The 22,266-nt window shown below is 56.8% G+C and overlaps 1 protein-coding gene across 2 annotated transcripts in view; it reads left to right on the top strand.

Annotated features, from left to right (window-relative positions):
• The first annotated feature begins 6,074 nt into the window (after nucleotides 1-6,074).
• ANKRD29 (ankyrin repeat domain 29) overlaps nucleotides 6,075-22,266 on the top strand; it is a 30,108-nt gene continuing 13,916 nt past the window's right edge. Inside the window, exons 1-4 of one of the 2 annotated variants that reach the window (XM_080685008.1) lie at nucleotides 6,075-6,219; nucleotides 15,875-15,985; nucleotides 18,251-18,349; nucleotides 20,383-20,481. In XM_080685008.1, the coding sequence (XP_080541134.1) occupies nucleotides 6,208-6,219; nucleotides 15,875-15,985; nucleotides 18,251-18,349; nucleotides 20,383-20,481 (321 nt within the window). In that variant the 5' untranslated portion in view covers nucleotides 6,075-6,207. The remainder of the gene's footprint in view (nucleotides 6,220-15,874; nucleotides 15,986-18,250; nucleotides 18,350-20,382; nucleotides 20,482-22,266) is intronic. The other variant, XM_080685009.1, reaches the window with a different exon arrangement.

The following is a 22,266-nucleotide window of genomic DNA, read 5'->3' as shown; positions in this document are numbered from 1 at the left end:
GTTGCGGGCACATCCCCAGTAGGGGGTGTGCAGGAGGCAGCTGATCGATGTTGCTCTCTCATTGATGTTTCTGGCTCTCTATCCCTCTCCCTTCCTCTCTGTAAAAGATCAATAAAATATATTTTTTTAAAAAAAGAAGGAAACCCGGAAGAAATAGATGTGGGCATCAGAGGACACAGCGGAATTACAGCAGTGTTGACCATATACGGATTGCAACCAAAAGACCCTACGGAGCCCTCACCGGTGTGGCTCAGTGGATAGAGCGTCGGCCTGCAGACTCAAGGGTCCCGGGTTCGATTCCGGTCAAAGGCATGTACCTTGGTTACGGGCACATCCCCAGTGGGGAGTGTGCAGGAGGCAGCTGATCGATCGATGTTCCTGACTCTCTGTTCCTCTCCCTTCCCCTCTGTAAAAAATCAATAAAATATATTAAAAAAAAAAAAAAAAAAGACCCTACGGAGCCGATGATGCAGCATAGTAATCGCTTCCAACGAGCGCCTAATGTTTCCCATTTTGCTCACTTCCACCCTCCACCTGCCTGTGGTCAGGAGAATTCTGTTCCTTTGGGGCTTTTTTTAATGACGATGAGCTTGGCCAGGTGTGTGGGGTGAGGTGCAGGCAGATTCTGTCCTGTGACTCTGACGAGGATCCCAGCAGCAGCCCGGCCAGGACACCCGCCAAAAACAACGCTGAGCGGCCGGCGTGGATGTGGAAAGGGAGTGGGGAGGGGATTGGCTTTGAAGCCAGACAGACTAATAAAAGGGCTAATTAGGTCACTCGTTAGCCAATTCCTTCACTTTCTCTCACAGGACCTTCGTCTTTCTACCTGTGGAATGGGCATAAACCACCTCATCTGATTTTTTTTTAAATATATTTTATTGATTTTTTTACAGAGAGGAAGGGGGAGGGAGAGAGAGCCAGAAACATCGATGAGAGAGAAACATCAATCAGTTGACCAGAATCGAACCTGGGACCCTTGAGTCTGCAGGCTGACGCTCTATCCACTGAGCCAAACCGGTTAAGGCTCATCTGATTCTTATAAGGAAGGCACCTGGCACTCAAAATGTTAATTCTTTCCCTTCTTCTCGTTTACCAAAACTATTAGAGCAAACCCTCCAGTGCTCGATCTTCTCTAACGGCGTGTGGCCACGTCCAAATTGTCTCATCCGTAGACACTCCAGGCAAGGAAAACGTGTGGAACCTTTCTTGATTTAAAAATTGAAAATTTAGCCGAAACCAGTTTGGCTCAGTGGATAGAGCGTCGGCCTGCGGACTGAGGGGTCCCGGGTTCGATTCCGGTCAAGGGCATGTACCTTGGTTGCGGGCACATCCCCAGTAGGAGGTGTGCAGGAGGCAGCTGATCGATGTTTCTAGCTCTCTATCCCTCTCCCTTCCTCTCTGTAAAATATCAATAAAATATATTTAAAAAAAATTGAAAATTTACATCACATTTGGGAAGTTTTTATTTTAAAATTATTTTATTTTTATTATTTTTCAGATCCAATTTTAAATTTAATTTTACTTGAATTTCACAAAAGAAAAAGAGAAGTTGATGGAATTGCTGAATTCATATAAAAATTTCCTCTAGACAAGAGATACTTCCCCTAAAATACCCTTCAAGGATAAAAAAAGAAGAAGAAGCTGTGAGAACGTTAAAGGTTGAAGTCATTATGATTTTCCCCAAGGACGTATTTTCATTTCTGTGTACAGACTGACTTCTTGCTGTGGAAGAGGAGGTCGTTGGCCCAGCCACCCGGGCACGAACACGCAGTTCTGAGGATACTGACGCCCTTCTGCACCGTTAGTCAATGTCAGCCCTGGACTCTGCCCAGGGCTCCCCCTCCCTCCTGGCTGCCCCCTCCCACCGCCAGGACCAACCCCAGCCCCCATCTCCCCGGGACCCAGAACCAGAGGTGACTCTGGTCCCCTCTCAACACCCACCTTCACCCCAAGCAGCTTAGCTTCCACCTGTGTTATCTAATGGCCTCAGGTGAGGCTTTGTCTGCAGAAAGTATTCAGGGTGAAAACCCTGCTCAAGGTCAGCCCTCAGCCCCTTGCAGGTGTGCACAGTCCGGGATTTCAGGAGATTTCAGGATTTCCGAGAATGGAGGCCTTTCTCCCTAACACACGAGCTCCTTAGGAAGTCAAGTGCAAGTCTGCATCCCGGTGTCATTACCTTGCACCCAAACGGGCAGCAGACACAGCCTGCAGGTGTGGAGACGACCCCTGAGCCCTGAGCTGGCTCCAAATCAGATGAGGCGGAAGGTGCTGGAGCCCAGGCTCAGGTGGAGGCGGCCGGAAGGGAGTGGGCTTGCTCTGTGCCCAGCCCTGTGCCAGGTGCTCACGGCCCAGGTCCGCTCCAATCCCATGAGAGGTGTTTCTTTGCTCCCTTCCCTCCCCACTCCTTCCCTTCCTTCCGGATTTACTGAGCACCTGTCTGTGCCAGGGGCTGGGGCACAAAGAGAAAGCTCGCACCCCAAGACCTCACCGCCCCGTGAGAGCGTCATCCAGAAAACGGCTGTGACTGGGTGGGTGCAGGATGCAGGGGGAGCCCCGAGGGACTCGGGGAAGGTTTCCAGGGGACTTACAGCCGAGCTGGGACCTGAAGGACGAGGAAGGGCATTCGAGGTGGAGGGAACTGCATGTGCGAAGGCGGGGAGGCAGGAAAGAGCGCGCCTGGTCTGGGAGTTGTGGGAGGGCATGGAGCCCAGGTCCAGGAAATCTGCTGGGTGAGGCTGGGGTCCCAGAACCCACTACCTGGACCCTCTGCCTCCTGGACCTCCTTGACCTCCTTCGCTCTCGGCTGCCTGGCCAGGAAGAGGCCCCGCCTACCTGCCCAAAAAGAGGCTTTGAAGCTGGAGAGGGATGAGGAAGGAGGGCCAGCTGCTGTGTATTGTTGGATTGCTTCTCAGAAATGCCCTCCTCCTCCCCCTCCTCTGACACCACGGCAACCAGGTGGCCACTGGGGGAACACCTGTGAGCTGGGCTGAGTGGAGGGGGAGGTGGGCTGGGGGGAGGGCCTCTGCTCCCCTCTCTGAGCCTCAGTTTTGGCGTCTAGAAAATGGGCACCACAGCCCAGTTGCTGGCTCCTGTCGACCCAGATGCTCCAGGAAGCGGAGGCCCAGGCTGGACTCAGGAGGGGGAAGACCTGGGGGTGAAGGTAGGGCTGGGGGGGCCCTGCACCATCCTGCAGCTGGGGGCTCAGAGCCCAGGCGGCGGGGAGTCCCTGAGGCACGGGGCCTGCTTCCCACCAAGCAGCCTGCCTGGTGCGCCCACTGCACGGTCACTGCCCAGGAGCCCCGGGGGAGCGGGAGACAGGGCCGAGGCACAGACACAGGGATGGGTCTCCTGTGAGAGGTCTCGGGGTCTCCCCTGGGGCACAGGGCTCAGCTGCTCCCAGAACCCGGTCAAAGCCCCAAAGGAGGGGCAAGGAGGGTCTGTTTCCTGGGGCTGCTGCTCCCATGACGACAAACTGGCCTCAACCAACAGGAACACATGCTCTCCCCTTCTGGGGCCAGAACCTGAAATCAGGGTGTCGGGGCTGTGCTCCCCCAGAAGGCTCCAGGGGAGGGTCCTCCCTGCCTCTTCAGCTTCTGGGGGCTCCTGGCCGCCTCCCTTCAACCTTCACGTGGCCCCTCCTCCATCCTCAGGCGGCTTCTCCAGTGTGTTCACGTGGCCCTGCCCCTTGTTCACGTGCCCACTTCCTGCTGTTCACGTGGCCCCGCCCCCTTGTTCACGTGCCCACTCTCCTGTGTTCACGTGGCCCCATCCCCTTGTTCACGTGCCCACTCTCCTGTGATCACATGGCCCCTCCTCCATCCTCATGGGACTTCTCCAGTGTGTTCACGTGGCCCCGCCCCTTGTTCACGTGCCCACTTCCTGCTGTTCACGTTGCCCCATCCCCTTGTTCACGTGCCCACTCTCCTGTGATCACGTGGCCCCTCCTCCATCCTCATGGGACTTCTCCAGTGTGTTCACATGGCCCTGCCCCTTGTTCACGTGCCCACTTCCTGCTGTTCACGTGGCCCCCCCCCCTTGTTCACGTGCTCACTTCCTGTGTTCACGTGGCCCCATCCACTTGTTCACGTGCCCACTCTCCTGTGATCACGTGGCCCCATCCCCTTGTTCACGTGCCCACTCTCCAGTGTATTCACATGGCCCCACCCCCCTTGTTCACGTGCCCACTATTACGTGTTCATGTGGCCCTGCCCCTTGTTCACGTGCCCACTATTACGTGTTCATGTGGCCCTGCCCCTTGCGACCTTGGATGGTCTCTGTTTCTGGGGTGCCACCTCCCGGGTTGGCTGTGTGCCCCTGCTCTCACACCTGCCAACAGTCCCTTTGCCAAAGTCCTTCCAGAAAATCGTGTGCGCGTGCCCTCTCTTTCCTGCCTGGACTGAAAAGGCGACAGGAGAGCAGTGGCCCGTCCAGAGCCCATGCCAGAGGTCCAGAGGGGCCCGTGCCGTCCCTGGAAGGCCCTTCTGAAGGGTAACCAGGTAATTTAAAAGGATTTTAAACACAAAGTACTAGTTTATCTATAAAGGCCTGGCCAGTGTGGCTCAGTGGCTGAGCATTGACCTATGAACCAGGAGGCCACGGTTCAATTCCCATGACCCTATAAAGGGAAACCGTTTTTGCTGTCATTATTAACTTTTATCTGTAGTGGTAGTTTTTAACTTACACATTTTCATTACAAATTCAGTTGAGAAGAGGGAAGGAGCCGGAAGCAGTGGTGAGGGGAGAATAAGTGGATTCCTAGTGTTGGAGGTAGAACTGGGGTGGGGGCAGAGGGGGGCCATTGGGTGTTAAACCCATGGGGTCAGGCCGGACCTGGGTGCAGCCACCTCGGCACTTGGGTACTGGCCACAAAAGAATTCGGAGCCAAGACTCCGATGGCAAGAGAACGCGTCTGTCTAACTGCCCACCACCCTACAGCGTGGGACGTCACTTTGACTTTAGCCTTGAATTTTCTAGAAAGGCTCTTATTGTCTTTTATACATTAAAAAATAATTTGTTTTTTCATTTAAAATATATATGACTCTCCCACCTTTGCTTTCCCTAAACCAGTGGTCAGCAAACCGTGGCTCGCGAGCCACATGCGGCTCTTTGGCCCCTTGAGTATGGTTCTTCCACAAAATACCACGTTTGGGTGCACACGTACAGTGCGACCTGGGCAGGCAGCAAGCAGTGTGTGAGGGCGTGCACCGCTCCGTGTGTGTGTGTGTGGGGGAAGTATTGTGTGTGTGTGTGGGGGGGAAAGTATTGTGTGTGTGTGGGGGGGAAGTATTGTGTGTGTGGGGGGGGAAGTATTGTGTGTGTGTGTGGGGGGGAAGTATTGTGTGTGTGGGGGGGAAGTATTGTGTGTGTGGGGGGGAAGTATTGTGTATGTGTGTGTGGGGAAAGTATTGTGTGTGTGTGTGGGGGAAGTATTGTGTGTGTGGGGGGGAAGTATTGTGTATGTGTGTGTGGGGAAAGTATTGTGTGTGTGTGGGGGGGAAGTATTGTGTGTGGGGGGGGAAGTATTGTGTGTGTGGGGGGGAGTATTGTGTGTGTGTGGGGGGGAAGTATTGTGTGTGGTGGGGGGGTATCGTGTGTGAACCTGCGTGTGGGGAATGTGGAGACTGTACAGTTCTTGTGGGGTTTGGAGTGAGTATGTGTGTGGTGGGAACATGGATGTGGGTGTATGAGAGGGTGTGAGCGTGTGAGGAGTGCAGGTGGACAGCGTTGTGTGCGTGGAAGGTGGGGAGTGTGCAGGTGTGGTGTGTAGTTGGAGTGTGCGTGTGGATTGAGAGGAATTGCAGGTGCGAGGGTGGGGGTGTGAAGTGATGCGCGTGGGTGTGAACCCGTGTGAGCGTGGAGAGCGCACAGGGCGCGCACCGTTTGGAGTGGGAGTGAGATGGGGACCTGGAAGGCATGCGCAGCCTCCCAGCAACTTCTGCATCGCCGGGTCCCACCCCACCCCTGCCCCCATGCACCCACCCCCGTCCCGCCCCGCCCCTGCCCCTCCCATCCCACCCCGCCCCCGTCCCATCCCCCTCCCCGCGACCTCCGCGCCCCGCCCTGTCTGCGGTGTCGGCTGCGGGAGCGCGCGGTGCCTGGAGGCCTCTGCCTGCGGACCGGGCGGGCGGGGCGGGTGCAGTGGGCGCCCGGCACGGAGCGCGGTCCCGCTGTGCGGCCCAGACACCCGGACACGGAGACACGTGCAGGATGTCCTTCAAGGTGAGCGCGCGTGGTGCGGGATGCGGGGTGCGGGATGCGGGGTGCGGGGTGCGGGATGCGGGGTGCGGGATGCGGACGCGGGAGGAAGTGCGGGCGGGCCGGCTACAGACCTGCACCCGGAGGCCGCTGAGCCGCCGCAGGGCCGCAGGGTGGGTGCGCACCGCCTGGAACCGGCAGGCGGGGGTCGGGCGGGGAGAGGCGTGGACGGGGAAGCGCGGAGCTGGGCGGCTCCTGTAGCTCGTGGTTTGGCTGCAGCGCTGTGGCCCCGGTCGGTGCGCCTGGTGCGGGGAGGGCAGCCGGGAGGGCAGCGGGGAGGAGGAAGGGTGGAGGCGGCGGGGCTGTCGCTGGTGGCGGCCCAGCGGGGAGGAGCCGGGTCCCGCCTTCCTGCGGCCGCGCACGCAGAGGGACGGGTGCGGCGTGGATTCGGGTCTGTGTCCTCCTTTCGCGCTGCCGCCGCCGCCGCCTCTCCAGGCCTGGTTGGGCCCAGGCTGGGTGCCCAGCGCGGAGCGGAGCTTACGGAGTTGGGTAAAGTCATCCTGGTAACCCCGCATTTCAGGCGGAAATGACCCTGTGAAAGGTTTAGTAAAAATAACAGCTAAGATGTTCTGAGCGGTTGAAATGTGCCCAGCTCTGAGCCCTCCAAAGACGCATGAGAATGTACTTTCCTGGTTCTTTTTAAAAATATATATTTTATTGATATTTTACAGAGAGGAAGGGAGAGGGGGAGAGAGTCAGAAACATCGATGGGAGAGAAGCCTCCTGCACACCCCCCACTGGGGAGGTGCCCGCAACCAAGGTCCATGCCCTTGACCGGAATCGAACCTGGGACCCTTCAGTCCACAGGCCAACGCTCTATCCACTGAGCCACGCCGGCCAGGGCTTTAAAAATAAAACAAGAAAACTAAAACGTGATGAGTTAGTTAATGAGCTGCTCTCTCAGTTTTGCAGCAGGAAGCGAAACCCTGGTGTGTCTGGCTCCAGAGCCACGTGACGCACGTCCTGCTGCAGCTCCATGAGGGGAGGACCCACCTGGCGAGGTTTACCCCTCGGAAAGGTCTCTGGCTGCAGTGTGGAGGGGAGCTGGGAGGCCACACAGGAGGATGCTGGGGTCACCTTGTCCAATGGCACGGGACTCGAGCTCAGGTGTCGAAGGACGTAGGCAGGATGAGTGGCTTTAGAATGTTTCAATCTGCAGAACTCAGTAGCTGATGTTCTTTGCAGAGTTAGGGACGGCCAGCGAGGTGAAGAGCCGACGTCCAGCTTGGGACGGGTAAGCGTAAGGGTCGATGGGAGTCAAGAAGAGAGGATCAATAGACGGACGGAACGCTGGGAGCCCAGGAGGGTGGCGTAGGCAGAGGGAGAGAGGAGGCTTAGTGGGGAGCGGTGTTGGGTGGTACCTGAACCCGTGGGAACGAATGGGATTACCCAGTGAGTCCGTGTGAAGGTGGGAAATAAGAGGGACTGAGGACGCAATCTTGAAGATCAAGACTTAAGCACGGCCCGGCCGGCGTGGCTCAGTGGTTGAGCGTTAACCTATGAACCAGGAGGTCAGGGTTCGATTCCCAGTCAGGGTGCTCGCCCGAGTTGGGGGCTTGATCCCCAGTGTGGGGCAGCGTGCAGGAGGCAGCTGATCAATGATTCTCTCTCATCATTGACGTTTCTCTCTCTCCTCTCCCTTCCTCTCTGAAATCAATAAATACATATATACATTTAAAAAAAGAATGAGCAGCCCTGGCCGGTGTGGCTCAGTGGATAGAGCGTCGGCCTGCAGACTGAAGGGTCCCAGGTTCGATTCCGGTCAAGGGCATTGACCTTGGTTGCAGGCACATCCCCAGTAGGAGGTGTGCAGGAGGCAGCTGATCGATGTTTCTCTCTCTCTATCGCTCTCCCTTCCTCTCTGTAAAAAAATCAATAAAATATATTTAAAAAAAAAAAAAAGAATGAGCAGAATAAAAGACACCCATTAAGGAAACTTGAGTGGCAGCCAGTGTGATGAAATGTTGGAAAACACACAGAAGATGTGCCAGGATTTAAGCCAAGGGTCTCTAGCCGTTGAATGAACATGGAGAGGGACTTGGAGTTAAATACCACAGAGAAAGCAACCAAGCTCAGAACTGAAGAGTGGCCACTGAATTTAGTAACAACAGAGCCACCGGTGGCTGTGATGAGAGCAGCTTGGGTGAAGTGTGGGTTCAGGAGCCAGACTGAAACCTTGTGAAGAGAGTGGGTGGAAACCATGAGTGAGGAGAACGCTTTCAAAAAATCCTGCAAGGCACGGTGGCTCTAGAGGCATCCAGAATTGGCCCGGATTTGTTTGCTTGGAAATGGTAGGCCTCTGAACGTCTTTAAGTGATGATAGATATCTCAACGATAAAAAGACAACCCAACTTAAAAATGGGCAAAGGACATGCATGCACATTTCTCTCAAGAGGATATACAAATGGCCAGTGAGCCACCGAAAAGATGCTCAACGTTATTAGTCATCAGGGAAATGCCAGTCAAAATTACAGTGAGTCTCAGTGATTGAGCCTCGACCTATGAACCTGGAGGCCACGGTTCCATTCCTAGTCAGGGCACATGCCAGGGTGTGGGCTCCATCCCCAGTGTGGGGCGTGCAGGAGGCAGCTGATCAGTGATTCTCTCTCACCATGGATGTTTCTATCTCTCTCTCTCCCTCTCCCTTCCTCTCTGAAATCAATAAAAATGTATTTTTTTTAAAAAATCACAGTGAGATACCCCTTCCCACCCCCTAGGGCAGCCGTGGGCAAACTACGGCCCGCGGGCCGGATCCGGCCCGTTCGGCTGTTCTATCCGGCCCGCGGAGCTGTAAGAGTGGAGGGTTCTCTTGCTCTCCCCTCTGCTCCTTTACTTTGAATTTATATTAGTTCACACAAACACTCCATCCATGCTTTTGTTCCGGCCCTCCGGTCCAGTTTAAGAACCCATTGTGGCCCTCGAGTCAAAAAGTTTGCCCACCCCTGGAATAGGATGACTAATCAACAAGGCAATGACAGGTGTTGTTGGCAAAGGTGTGGAGAAACTGGAACCCTCAGACACGGCTGGTAGGAAGAGGAAATGATGCAGCCACGTTATAGTTCTTCAGAAAGTTAAACAGAGAGCTACCACATGACCCACAATGTCAGTCCCAGATATCCACCCAAGAGAAACGAAAACATATGTTCACACCAAAACTTACACACAAATGTTCACAGCAACATTACTCCTAATAGCTCCAAAGTGCCAACAGCCTGCTTCCTGGCCGGCTCCCTGTGTCCTCCCGCGGGGGAGAGGAGGCTCTCGTGTCGCTTAAGGGCACTAACCCTGCCCTGGGGCTCTCCCGCCAGGGCCCACCTCGCAATGCATCGCGGGGGGGGGGGGGGTTAGGATTTGGTGGGGGGAGGGCACATACATTCGTCCACAAGATGATCTGGCCGGACCGTGGGATCACCCACCCGTCCAAAGACTGAACTACCGCCCGGCCGGTGTGGCTCTGTGGTTGAGCGTCGACCGATGAGCCAGGAGGTCTCTGTGATTCCCGGCCAGGTCAGGGCCTATGCACGGGTTGTGGGCTCGATTCCCAGTAGGGGGCGTGCCGGAGGCAGCCGATCGATCCATGATGCTCTCTCATCATTGATGTTTCTGTCTCTCCCTGTCCCTTCCTCCTTCTGAAATCAATAAGAACAGCATTAAAGGGTCCGTTTCAGTTTTAGTATATTCGCAGAGTTGTGCCACCATCAGCACGATTAATTTTAGGATGTTTTCACCCCCCGGGAAAGAAGTCGCACACCCATCAGCAGTAGTCACACTCTATTCCCCCCAACTTCCCAGCTTTAGATTCTGCTCATCCGCTTCCGATCTCTCCAGATTCGCCTGTTGTGGTCACATAGGTTGGAAACAGACTAACCACGGACTGGAGCTCTGATTTGGAGATGCTGGTGTGACATGAACCCCTCGGTGAGGCAGGATGCCAGGGGCAAACCACCTTTGTCTCCTCGATGCCTCCCACAAAGCACAGCAGCGGGCACTGCTCAGGGTGTAGCTTCTGCACCGTCTCTTGCACATCCTGAAACCTTCGAGGACTTCGCGCCAAGTGGGACGGTGCGTCCGAATCGCCAGTAACACGCGCAACCCACCTTATTCTGAACCCCTTTTTAAACCCATAGCCTAGATCTCTTGGCGTTTCATCGGATTTCTCGTTCTACCCAAAAACCACTACTCCCCCCGCCCCCCCCCCCCAATGTTTCCTCTCCCTTCCTTCCTGTGTTCAGTTTCTGGAGGTGCGCTAATGAGCAGTGCGTGAGCCAAATCCTGGCAGTACACGAGGGGGAGGGAAGAGAATGCGGCACCCTGAGGTCTGTTCAGCTTCCCTCCTGGGTAATCAGATGCGAGACCTCGGCCTCTGGGCTCGAGCAGACGTGGGTTCGGATCCTCCTCTCCCTTCCTAGCGGGATGACCTCGAGGAATCACGTGTGGGCCTCCGTGTGCTCATCTGTCAGATGCGGGGGGGGAAGCGCTCGCTCGATGGGGCTGTTCCGGGAATGAGATGCATCCGAGCAGGAGAGCGCGTGGCACACGCCGACACGGGCGAGGGAGGGCTCAGCGTTGTCGTCGGTGCTGTCCCTCATCACTCGGCCGCCGCAGGCCTGGGAGGCCCCCGGCCCTGGGGGGTGAGGACGAGGCTACGTGGCCGCAGCGCCGTTTCTGTGCCGCGTTTTCACGGCGGTGGCGTCTCCCGGGGGGTGAAGGGCTTGCCCGTCCGCACCCAGCATCGATGGTGCTGTCCGCGTCGTGCCGAGGAGGTCTGTGTGAACCCAGGAAGCGCCATGGGCATTGACCCCAAAGAGAAGGAGGGTCGGGGCCTTCGCCTGTCGGCATAAGAGGAGCTGGAAGGAGGACAGGAAGGAGCCATGGGGGGCCGGCTCCCACCTCGCTGAGCTGTGGGGAGGCTCCCAGGAGCGGGGCATGCAGGCCGTGTGCCACGTGGTGCAGAACAGGCTGCCACCTCGATGCCCACGGGCCCCGGGAGCAGCATGTTCAAGCGGAACTCATCGTCTTTCCTGAAACCCGTCCCTCTAGGGTTCCCGACGTCCATGAACGACGTCCAGGAACGGCGTCCAGGAATGGCGTCCAGGAATGGCCAGGGCGCAGCCGCCATCGGTGTGTACGAGGCAGCCGGTCCTGAGGGAGGCGGGAGGTCGCCGGGGGTTGTGTGTATCATGTCTGCAGGGGGCAGCACAGGCTCCTTCTCCCTCCGCTCACACAGTCGCAGACCAGGTCGGTGTCGCTCCTGACGTCCCGGTCCGTCTCCTCCTGCCACCCACCGTGGCTGCCTCCGCTCGGCCCGTCCGCCATGCCCTGGCCCTGCAGCAGCTCCTTGCCTCGCGGACGCCGACCTCCTCCGCTCCTGAGACAGCCAGGAGCAGGCAGCCGGGCCCAGGGGCCTCCTTCCTCCCTTCTCCTGGGGCTGCCGGGACCTTCCAGCCCAGCCGTGGGCAAACTACGGCCCGCGGGCCGGATCCGGCTGTTCTATCCGGTTCTCTTGCTCTCCCCTCCGCTCCTTTACTTTGAATTTATATTAGTTCACACAAACACTCCATCCATGCTTTTGTTCCGGCCCTCTGGTCCAGTTTAAGAACCCATGGTGGCCCTCGAGTCAGAAAGTTTGCCCACCCCTGCCGAAACCGGTTTGGCTCAGTGGATAGAGCGTCGGCCTGCGGACTGAAAGGTCCCGGGTTCGATTCCGGTCAAGGGCATGTACCTTGGCTGCGGGCACATCCTCAGTGGGAGGTGTGCAGGAGGCAGCTGATCGATGTTTCTCTCTCATCGATGTTTCTAGCTTTCTATCCCTCTCCCTTCCTTTCTGTGAAATATCAATAAAATATATTTTAAAAAAAAAAGTTTGCCCACCCCTGTTCCAGCCACACAAAGCGACGGTCTCGTCACCTCCACGCCCTTCCTCCCTTCCTCGCTGCCCCTGCTGCCAGGATGGAGTGCAGACTCCCTCAGCCGGCCCAGCCCCTGCCCTGCGCGCCCTGCCCTGTCTCCTCACACCTCCATTCCAGCCCTGCCAGGCGGGGAGCGGGGCCCCGATGCTGGGGGGCCACCACGTCTTGCCTCACACCCTGTCCTGTCTGCGGGGCCCCCTGCTCCCCTTCAGCGCTCTTCCCAAGAATCCTCTCTCCGGAGCCGTCCTGCCGCCTCCTCCAGTGGAACAGACCCTTCTCTGCTCACCACGGGGTCTGCTCTCCCACTCCGGCCCCGTAACGGCCCCCTCTCGGCCTGGCCCCTGTGCCCCTGGGCTGGGAAGCCGTTTGTGGGCCGAAACCAGGTGGCTCCACCTCTGGTCCCAGCCCCTGGCAGTGCCAATGTCCCCAGCACGGCTAGTGACAGGTGAATCAGCCGGGACAAGTATTTTTCTTAATTCATTGTTTTAAAATGTATTCTTAGTGATTTCCGAGAGGGCGGGAGCACGTTCGTGTGTGTGGCCTCATTCAGTCCTCCGGCCGCACGGAGGGAGGGAGGGAGGGAGGCGCTGCTGTCCTACCCCACGCTCCTGGGCCGAGAAGCCAGGCCACCTCCCAGGGCACAGAGCGGGCGCAGCGGTCAGAACTGGGACTCGGCTCTTCCCACCCCGGTCGGAGCTCTGCCCGCCGCCGCCTCCCGGGACACGGGCCCTCGGGGAAAGCGAGCTGTTCGCGTCTTCCTGGAGCCTCGAGGGAGCCCGGTGAGGCCCGGCCGGAGAGCGCAGGACGTGGGAGACTGGCTGGCTGAGGGCCGAGAGGCTTCTGGGTGCGCGCGAGGCCCTGCAGCGTGTTCCTCTCGAGTCGCGTGTCCCAGGACCAGCCGGGAGCGTCCTGGATGCTCTTCCTGCTCACCCTCCGGGCGTCCGTGGCCTCGGGCGATCGATCCTGCCATGAAAGGGCGTTGCTTCGTGGCTTAGGGTCCACACAAACCGGCCTTGCTCTCACTTCGCTCGGTTCGTAAAGGCTCTAACGGGGGACCCCGCCTGGGGCAAGAGCCACGGCCCTGGGTGTGGACACCACCCTGGCGTTTGGCCACAGACGGTTAAACGGTAAAATGTGCACCTTCGGGGGGAGGACATGGTTCGCCTGGAATCGGAGGTGAGATTTTTCCCCTCCTCGCGGAGCCAGGAGACGGTTCAGAGTGTGTTTGCAATCCGCTTACCGCTCCCCGCTCTGCCCTGCTCTCCTCCGAGAATGCAGAGAGCACTCAGCGGTGTGTGCGGAAGGTTCTGGAATGAGGCCCTCACACACCACGCTGTGGCTGCGGTGCTGTGGCTTCTCGCTAACCCAGCGGAGCTGCCTTAGGTGTTGTGCTGAGCGCCTTCTCCGTCTGCTTAACAGACGTCGCATCCGAGGCCCGTGGGGCCAGGGGGTGTGGGAAGTCCACCCAGAAACATCTCTTCGGTAAACAGCGTGAAGACTAGACATGCTTCTGAGATCAGCACAGTTCTTTATTTAGCACCAGTGCTCTTACCAGTACGCTGAGTTTAAGTTTGCCTGTTGGTTCTAACTTTGTAAAGAAAACGGGAGAGATGGACATCCGGCCGGCGTGGCTCAGTGGTGGAGCATCGACCTATGAACAGGAGGTCACAGTTCATTTCCCGGGCAGGGCACATGCCTGGGTTGTGGGCTCGATGCCCAGTGGGGTGTGCAGGAGGCAGCTGATCTATGATTCTCTCTCATCATGGATGTTTCTCTCTCTCTCTCTCCCCCTTCCTCTCTGAAATCAATAAAAATATATTGGGGGGGGAGGAGGAACAGGACCGAGGGAAGGAAGCAAGCCTTTATAGGCATTTCCGATGTGTTGGGCCCCGCAGGTAACCGGCACCGTTTAAAGTTCCAGGCGTCCTCAAACTACGGCCCGCGGGCCACATGCAATCCGCCGAGGACATGGATCCGGCCCGCCGGGGGCCGCTGCCTGTCCTGCTTCGCAGCCGACGCGTCCCGGGCCCGCAGTGCGCCTAGGAATTTGTTCATAGTTTTTTTTTTTTAACTATAGTCCGTCCCTCCCACGGTCTGAGGGACAGGGAACTGGCCCCTGTTTAAAAAGTTTGAGGACCCCTGGTTTAAACTTTAGCTCAGACTACAGGGCAGGCCATGTGGCCTCCGTCTAAGCAAGAGGAACCGAGCCCCATCAGGCCACCCCGTGTTCTAGTGCAGGGCTGGGCTTGAGGCCCATGGTGGTCGGTCCCTCCCCCTGCTGTTTCCCCCCCTCCCCCCCCCCACCACACACACACCGTTCTCTCCAAACCCACGTCCCTGGTTTAGAGGAGGAGGATGTACTGCAGCAGCTCCCCCCCCCCCCACTCTGAGGACTGTTCTCCAGCTCTCTTCCTCCCATAGGTCCGGTTCCAACATTAACTTTGCAACTTTATTTTTTATTTATTTGTTTAATGCATTTTTATTGATTTCAGAGAGGAAGGGAGAGGGAGAGAGAGATAGAAACATCAATGATGAGAGAGAATCATGGATCGGCTGCCTCCTGCACGTCCCCCACTGGGGATCAAGCCTGCAACCCAGGCATGTGCCCTGACCGGGAATCAAACCGTGACCTCCTGGTTCCTAGGTCGACGCTCACCACTGAGCAACACGGGCCGGGCAACTTTGCAACTTTAAAACAACCCAGCATGAAGGACCCACGAGGACACGTAGCGGCATATTCTGCCCGGAGCTCCTGGGTCTCAGCTGGAACCTCTGGCCGCTTCTGGCTAAAGGCAAGAACATCAGTTGGTGTGAAAGCAAGGCTCCGCCCAACGGCGGGGGCAGGTAGAACTGTTGGGAGCACAGAGAAGGGGCTGCTGGACCCCTCGAGAGGTCGGGCCGGGAGTGGTTTTCTCTGCTGAGAGGTCAAGAGAGACTCGGGAACGTTTCCGGGAGGAAATGGCATTTAAGCAGAACTCGGGCCTTGCAGGATGGGGCAGAACTCACTTCAGGCAACAAGGAAACGGCGAACAAAGACACCGGCAGGAAAGCGAGTGTCTTGGTGGGAAATGGGGTATTAATAGCGCCGTGTTATCAACAACCTGCACCTCGTCAACAGCCCTGGGCCCCACATTGGCGATAAAACAGTACATTCCAGCCCGGCCGACGTGGCCCGGTGGTTGAGCGTCAACCTAGGAACCAGGAGGTCAGGGTTCGATTCCTGGTCAGGGCACATGCCCGGGTTGCAGGCTCGATCCCCCGTGGGGGGCGTGCAGGAGGCAGCCGATCCATGATTCTCTCTCATCATGGATGCTTCTCTCTCTCCTTCTCCCTTCCTTTGGGAAATCAATAAAAACATACTATAAAAAATAAAGCAGTGTGTTCCATCACCAAGTTTATTAGAGCGCAGGCTAGGACACGTCTGAGAAGGGTGTATGCCAGGGGTCCTCAAACGTTTTAAACAGGGGGCCAGTTTCCTGTCCCTCAGACCGTGGGAGGGCTGGACTATAGTTTAAAAAAAAAACTATGAACAAATTCCTATGCGCACTGCGGGCCCGGGACGCGTCGGCTGCTAAGCAGGACGGGCAGCGGCCCCCGGCGGGCCGGATCCATGTCCTCGGCGGGCCGCAGTTTGAGGACGCCTGGTATGCTGTTGACGAGGCCACGTTGCCCAGGTTGACTTTGCGATCCTGTTCCGTTTGATTCTGCAGAAGGAGACGCCGCTCGCCAACGCCGCGTTCTGGGCCGCGAGGAGGGGAAACCTGGCTCTGCTCCGGCTGCTGCTGAACAGCGGCCGCGTGGACGTGGACTGCAGGGACAGTGTACGCAGGCCCCGCTCGGTACACCCGTGCCCAGGGCGCGCCAGGTCCCCGCGGGCAGGAGAGCACCTCAAACACGTTTCCCTCCCAGGGCTTCGGCTAACTCTCTCACGCATGTGCTCGCTTTATCCGTGTCCAAAAGCCCGGGGGGCGGGGGACGACGTAGAACTGCACTGGGCCACAATCAGGCTTAAAACAGGAGGCCACGGTGGGGGAGGCACTTCCCGGAGTCAGAACGGGCAGATCCAGGCAGAGACCGGCGTGTCGTCAGAATTCAAACCAGCTGCTCCCAGGGAAGGCGAGAGAACGTAGAGCAGACGGGGCCGCCATAGACGTGGGAGCCAGGTTTTTCCGAGGAGGAGGAGGACGAGAGAGAGAACAGAGAAGGGAGCTCCCCCGGCCCGCATTCTCTCATTACCTTTGCAAACGCCAACACGCTAATGGGCAATTAAAGGAACTAAGAATAGGCACTGCCACTGGCGGGCATCCCAGGCCGAGGCCGCCCCTCCCGCCCCCGAGGGACCTCACATCTGGGACAAGTAGGACTTAAATGAGAGAGAAGGGGGGGGCGGAGGGGGGGGTCCAGAGAGCAGAGATGTTTTGGTTTTAGGATTTAAATAAAAATGTTTTTCAAAGGAGCCTTATTGTTTTCCTGAAAACAGGATGTGCGTTTCCAGCTTTTATGGCACACGTTTGGCACGGAGGTCAGCCCAGCACCAGGGAGAGGCCGTGTGGGCTCCGTCCCCCCTCAGGGCCTCCGTGCAGGGGACCTGGGGTTTGCACCTGGCAGGTCCGCCACACGCCTCCCTCTCCAGCCTCCCTCCCCAGCCTCCCGGTGCCCAGCCTCTGAGCTGTATGCCGGCCCCAGGGGACCGCTTCCCTCTGGCTTCCCGTTGGGTTTGGCCGATGAGAGCATGGGCAGGCGTGCAAGGTGGGAAGGACAGGGATGTTGGGGAGCCCAGCGCTCCCCCCCTCACTGCTCTGTCTGGCAGCAGCAGCCTGGAAGCCCCCCTTGGCCTCGTGCCTTCAGGCCTGGGCTGGCGTGGAGCTGCCAGCTCACAGTGCCAGGCGGCTCCTCAGATACCCTCCCCTCCCCCCCCCCCCCACAGCCTTGCAGATGGCTTGTGAAACTTCCTTCCTTTGTCCCCGTTGGAATGGACCCTCTGTTCCTGGCCAGGCCCCTGGTGGTGGTTCAGGTCACTATTCAAGCCCTTGGCAAAAACACTGAATTCAATTGCAAAAGTCTCCTTGGATGGGAGGGGTCTGCCTCAGACGCACCTCCAGGCCTGAACCCGGAAGCCGGAGTAAAGATGAGGCGAAAGCCCGCCATCGCGGGCACCTGCCCCTTCCACGTGGGTTCAGGACCAAGGTCGGCTTGGACCCAGGGCTCCTGACCCCTCCTCCTAAAGGCCCATCTCATCACAGTGCCTGTCCTCTCCACCCTCACCCCCGTGAAGACGAGGACTCCGAGCCCAGAAAACCAGCTGGCACCCTCTAACCCAGCCGTGGGCAAACTACGGCCCGCGGGCCGGATCCGGCCCGTTCGGCTGTTCTATCCGACCCGCGGAGCTGAAAGAGTGGAGGGTTCTCTTGCTCTCCCCTCCGCTCCTTTACTTTGAATTTATATTCGTTCACACAAACACTCCATCCATGCTTTTGTTCCGGCCCTCCGGTCCAGTTTAAGAACCCATGGTGGCCCTCGAGTCAAAAAGTTTGCCCACCCCTGCAACCCGTTTTGTGCATGAACAGCCGTGTTGGGGCTGAGGAATCTTTCTTATGGACCTACCGTGAGGCCCTTGTATCGCTGCTGCTTTCAGATGCAGGAACCATGCTCACTGGGGACTGCATTTCTGGAGGTAATGGCAGGAGCAAGTTCTTTTTTTGTTGTTGTTTTTTTAATATATTTTATTGATTTTTACAGAGAGGAAGGGAGAGAGAGAGAGAGTTAGAAACATCGACAGGAGAGAAACATCGATCAGCTGCCTCCTGCACACCCCACACTGGGGATGTATCTGCATCCAAGGCACATGCCCTCGACCGGAATCGAACCCGGGACCCTTGAGAGGGAGCCAGTTTTTAAGCTGCAAACTCCAGCCTCCCAGCTGCTTTCCCCACCGAGTCTGCCGCGTGAGCTGACTCAGGGACAGGCCAGCACGGCGGGACGCGCTCCGAGGGGCCCTGGGTGGGGCTGGCTCCCGGGCCTCCTCGCCAGGACCCTCGGACACACGATGGCCCGGCGCTCACGCCCCCTGTCTCTCCTCCCTCCAGTGCGGCACCTCGCTCCTCATGGTCGCCTCCTACGCGGGCCACATCGACTGCGTGAGGGAGCTCGTCCTCCAGGGCGCGGACATCAACCTCCAGAGAGAGGTAGGTCAGGGTTTGCACTGGAGTAAGGACGACGTCCGGCCGGCGTGGCTCAGTGGTTGGCGCACAGCCGGTCGGCGAAATCCTTCGGAAACACGGTTTGCTGGGGGTGGCTGAGATAGTCCAGCGAGTGCGCCTCTAAGGACGGGTTGGTGACACAGTCCTCCTAAAAACAGAACGATCTCTGGAAATGGCGTGAGCTCCTGCATCTCATCCCGAGGGAAGAGGGAAGGACTGACCGGAGCCGGGACGAAGCGTTGGCGTGTTTAAGGGATGTGGTTAGAGGTCCCGCTGCCTGGCTGCAAGGCGTGCCTGAGAGGATGTGTTCAGCTGACGTCCGGCCAGTGTCAGCTCCTGGGCCTTCTCAGCTGCCCACTGTGGGGACTTCCACCTTCTGTGACCCGAGTCATTCTTTTTTTAGATGTTTTTGTTGATTTTTACATTATTATTTTTTAAAATTTTGTCATTTCAGAGAGGAAGGGAGGGAGAGAGAGAAACATCCATGATGAGAGAGAATCATCAGTCGGCTGCCTCCTGCATGCCCCCCAATGGGGATGGAGCCAGCAACCCAGGCCTGTGCCCTGACCGGGAAATGAACCGGGACCTCCGGGTTCATAGGTCAGCACTCACCACTGAGCAACATGGGCCGGGCAAGAGTATCTTTACATGAAGGATGCCCCCATCAGAGGGATGGTCATTTTGCTCAGATTGCACAATGGTTTGGGTCCCGACCTTGGAGTAGGTTTATAGAAATACCTGTGAAGAAAGGATGCTAGAAAGTGTGTCTCAAAATACCACGGATAAGTTTAAAATGGGAATCGGACTGTTGGTTGTTAACGTGTCCGATTTGGGGAAATGCTTTTTGCCCGTCTGCGTGAATGACTTTTGCATTCTCTCCCGCACGGATAGCTTTCTGCTCTGGGGCGGGACGTTTTGTAACCAGACCACTACCCGTGTTCCCGTGTGAACGAAGGCCCGTGTTCCCCAAATGCCATTCCCAGCACATCCGTTCCCCACGGCTGCGGTCACAAGTGACCACCAACTGGGGCCTTAAAACATCAGAGCTTCTTCCTCTCGCGGTCCTGAAGGACAGAACAGTCACGGTGTCCCCAGGCCACGCTCCCTCCGCAGGCTCGAGGGTCTTCCTTGCCTCCCCCGGCTCCCGGCAGCTGCTGGCATTCTTTGACTTGCGGCCCCATCACCCTAGTCCAGACATCCTGAAACTACGGCCTGCGGGCCACATGCGGCCCGCCGAGGACATGGATCCGGCCCGCCGGGTGCCGCTGCCTGTCCTGCTTAGCAGCCGACGCGTCCCGGGCCCGCAGTGCGCATAGGAATTTGTTCATAGTTTTTTTTTAAACTATAGTCCGGCCCTCCAACGGTCTGAGGGACAGGGAACTGGCCCCCTGTTTAAAAAGTTTGAGGACCCCTGTCCCAGTCTCTTCTCTGGGGTCACGTTGCCTGCGCCTCTTCTCTGAGTTAAATATTGCTCGGCCTCACTCCGACAGAGACGCTCATCATCGGATTCGGGGCCCAGGGGACAAGCGCCTCCTCTCAAAACCCTTCGTTAACCACGTCTTTTCCCGATAAGTAACACACAGGTTCCCGGACGCAGGACCAAGTCCACCCCCATTCCACTGAGCCAGGAATAACGTTTTCCTTTCGTCTCGTTCCTTCTCCGACCAAAGAATGCACTCAGTTCAGACATGGCCCCTCCTAGCCTGGAAGTTCTATACGCGAGGGTGTAGTTTTGTTTGCAAATGTATAAACTAAATGTAATGTAACCAAACGTCTTTTTTAAAATTTTTATTTATGGGGGGAGGGGTGTGGGGAAGAGAGAGAGAGGGAGGCGGGGGGGAGAGAGAGAGAGAGAAGAACGTTGACTTGTTCCACTTATGCATGTATCCGTTGCTTCCTGTAGGCGCCCTGGCTGGGATGGAACCCCCAAACCTGGTGCACGGGGACGAAGCTCCGCCCAGCCGAGCTGCCGGGCCGGGGGTAACGGAACGCCTTTTAAAACCAGCCTCTCTCTCCAGTCAGGTACCACGGCCCTGTTCTTCGCGGCCCAGCAAGGCCATAATGACGTTGTGCGATTTCTCTTTGGATTCGGAGCGTCCACTGAATTTCGGACCAAAGTAAGTAAACCTCCTTGATTTCATCCTCATTGAAGCACCGGGGCCGTCACGAGCGTTCGTTCCTCTTCATCGGTCGTACACGGTTGTGCTGCCTTCTTACGAGACTGTGGAGCCTGGGAGGCGGTTTCACGCGGTTTCACGTGGTTTCACGCGGTTTCACGTGGTTTCACGCGGTTTCACGCGGTTTCACGCGGTTTCACGCGGTTCCTCGTAAATAGCTCAGGGCCGTGCTAGGGATTCAGTTGAAAACGACGTGTTTCCTCGGGGCTCACAGTCGGGGCCTTTGTGAGGAGTTGCTTAGACTCCTCTGCACTTTAGCTTCTGCTCCGGGACACGAACCCTTGTCACCAGGATGGGCCAGGCGGCAGGTGCTTCAGCCTTCCCTGTTTGCACGGGTTGGTTTCTGCCTTGAGGCTAACCCAGCCATGGGCAAACTAAGGCCCGCGGGCCGGATCCGGCCCGTTCGGCTGTTCTATCTGGCCCGCGGAGCCGAAAGAGCGGAGGGTTCTCTTGCTCTCCCCTCCGCTCCTTCACCAGCAGCAGTGTTCACATGGCAACGTCGGGAAACACGGCCGCAGCTCCTTCTTCTGAGTGGGCGGGTTTATATCCCCATTCAGTAGAAGGAACAACCTCTCCATCTTCCAGAGGCTCCTTGGAATGCCCGCGGACGCGTCTCCCGACATCACCCTGGGAATGCGGAGACACGTTATCGTGGTGATGTAGGGAGACACACCCCTGGAGAGCACAGTATCAGAGCATTAGCTAAAAAGGAGACCAACAACACTGTTCCCACTGAAGCTGATGTTTTAAAGACCAAAAACCTTTCAACCCAGTCTACATGGCCATCTACATCTACGTCCCGGGCATAATTTGGAAGTTGCACTAAAGAAAATGTTTAATTTACTGTTTACACATTTTGTTCTTTTCTATTTGTTTTAGTTTTAAATTATTTTATTATATTTAAGTTTAATTGGAAAGGCTTTTGTACCTTTCCTATGTTAGGCAATTTTATTTTGCCTTTGCCATCTTCAATATAAGGTATGTTATTGTGCTATGATTCCTCCATTTTTCGAAGTTTCAAATTATAATAATTAGTGTTTACATTCTTCTTGTTAAAATGTTTGAAATGAATAAAACTATTGAAATAAAAAAAAAAAAAGACCGTTCCCTTTTATGTAATGATGTTTACTTTGAATTTATATTAGTTCACACAAACACTCCATCCATGCTTTTGTTCCGGCCCTCCGGTCCAGTTTAAGAACCCACTGTGGCCCTCGAGTCAAAAAGTTTGCCCACCCCTGGGTTAACCCCAGGCTGGGATGGGAGAGGCAGAAGTACGGAGCCATCCCAGGGACTCCGGCAGGGAGTTGCCTTCTGCGACGCCCGCGCTGAGGTGGTGTGTCCTCGATGATGGCAGCTCATCTAGTCGGACAGCAGGAGCCACTTACTGCCCATGGTGGGCACGGGGCTAAGCAAGCTGAGAGCGGCATGCGTGTGTGAGCGATCCCACTTCACAGAAGGAGAGCTGGACTGCCAGGACTTTTTGTAATTGTCAGCTTATGGCTGGCCGAGTCATAACAAGAAATCCCTGAAAATCTGCCCCCGTTGGAAACTTTTAGGTTTTCTTAACTCATTGGATTTGATAACTTTGATATCAAGGGCGTTCCCGCTGGGGCTTTTCGCTGTTAAAAGGATGACGCCACGGAGATCTGGATAGCAGGTGTCTGTCTTTTCAGAGACCTGGTGCCGGCCTGCGTCCAGGCCTCCAAACGTGCTGGGTAGGAC

This window comes from Plecotus auritus (assembly GCF_963455305.1).
Source record: "Plecotus auritus genome assembly, chromosome: 8".
Lineage (NCBI taxonomy): Eukaryota > Metazoa > Chordata > Mammalia > Chiroptera > Vespertilionidae > Plecotus > Plecotus auritus.
Note: the sequence above shows the minus strand (reverse complement) of the source record. Positions and strands in the feature narration are given on the sequence as shown.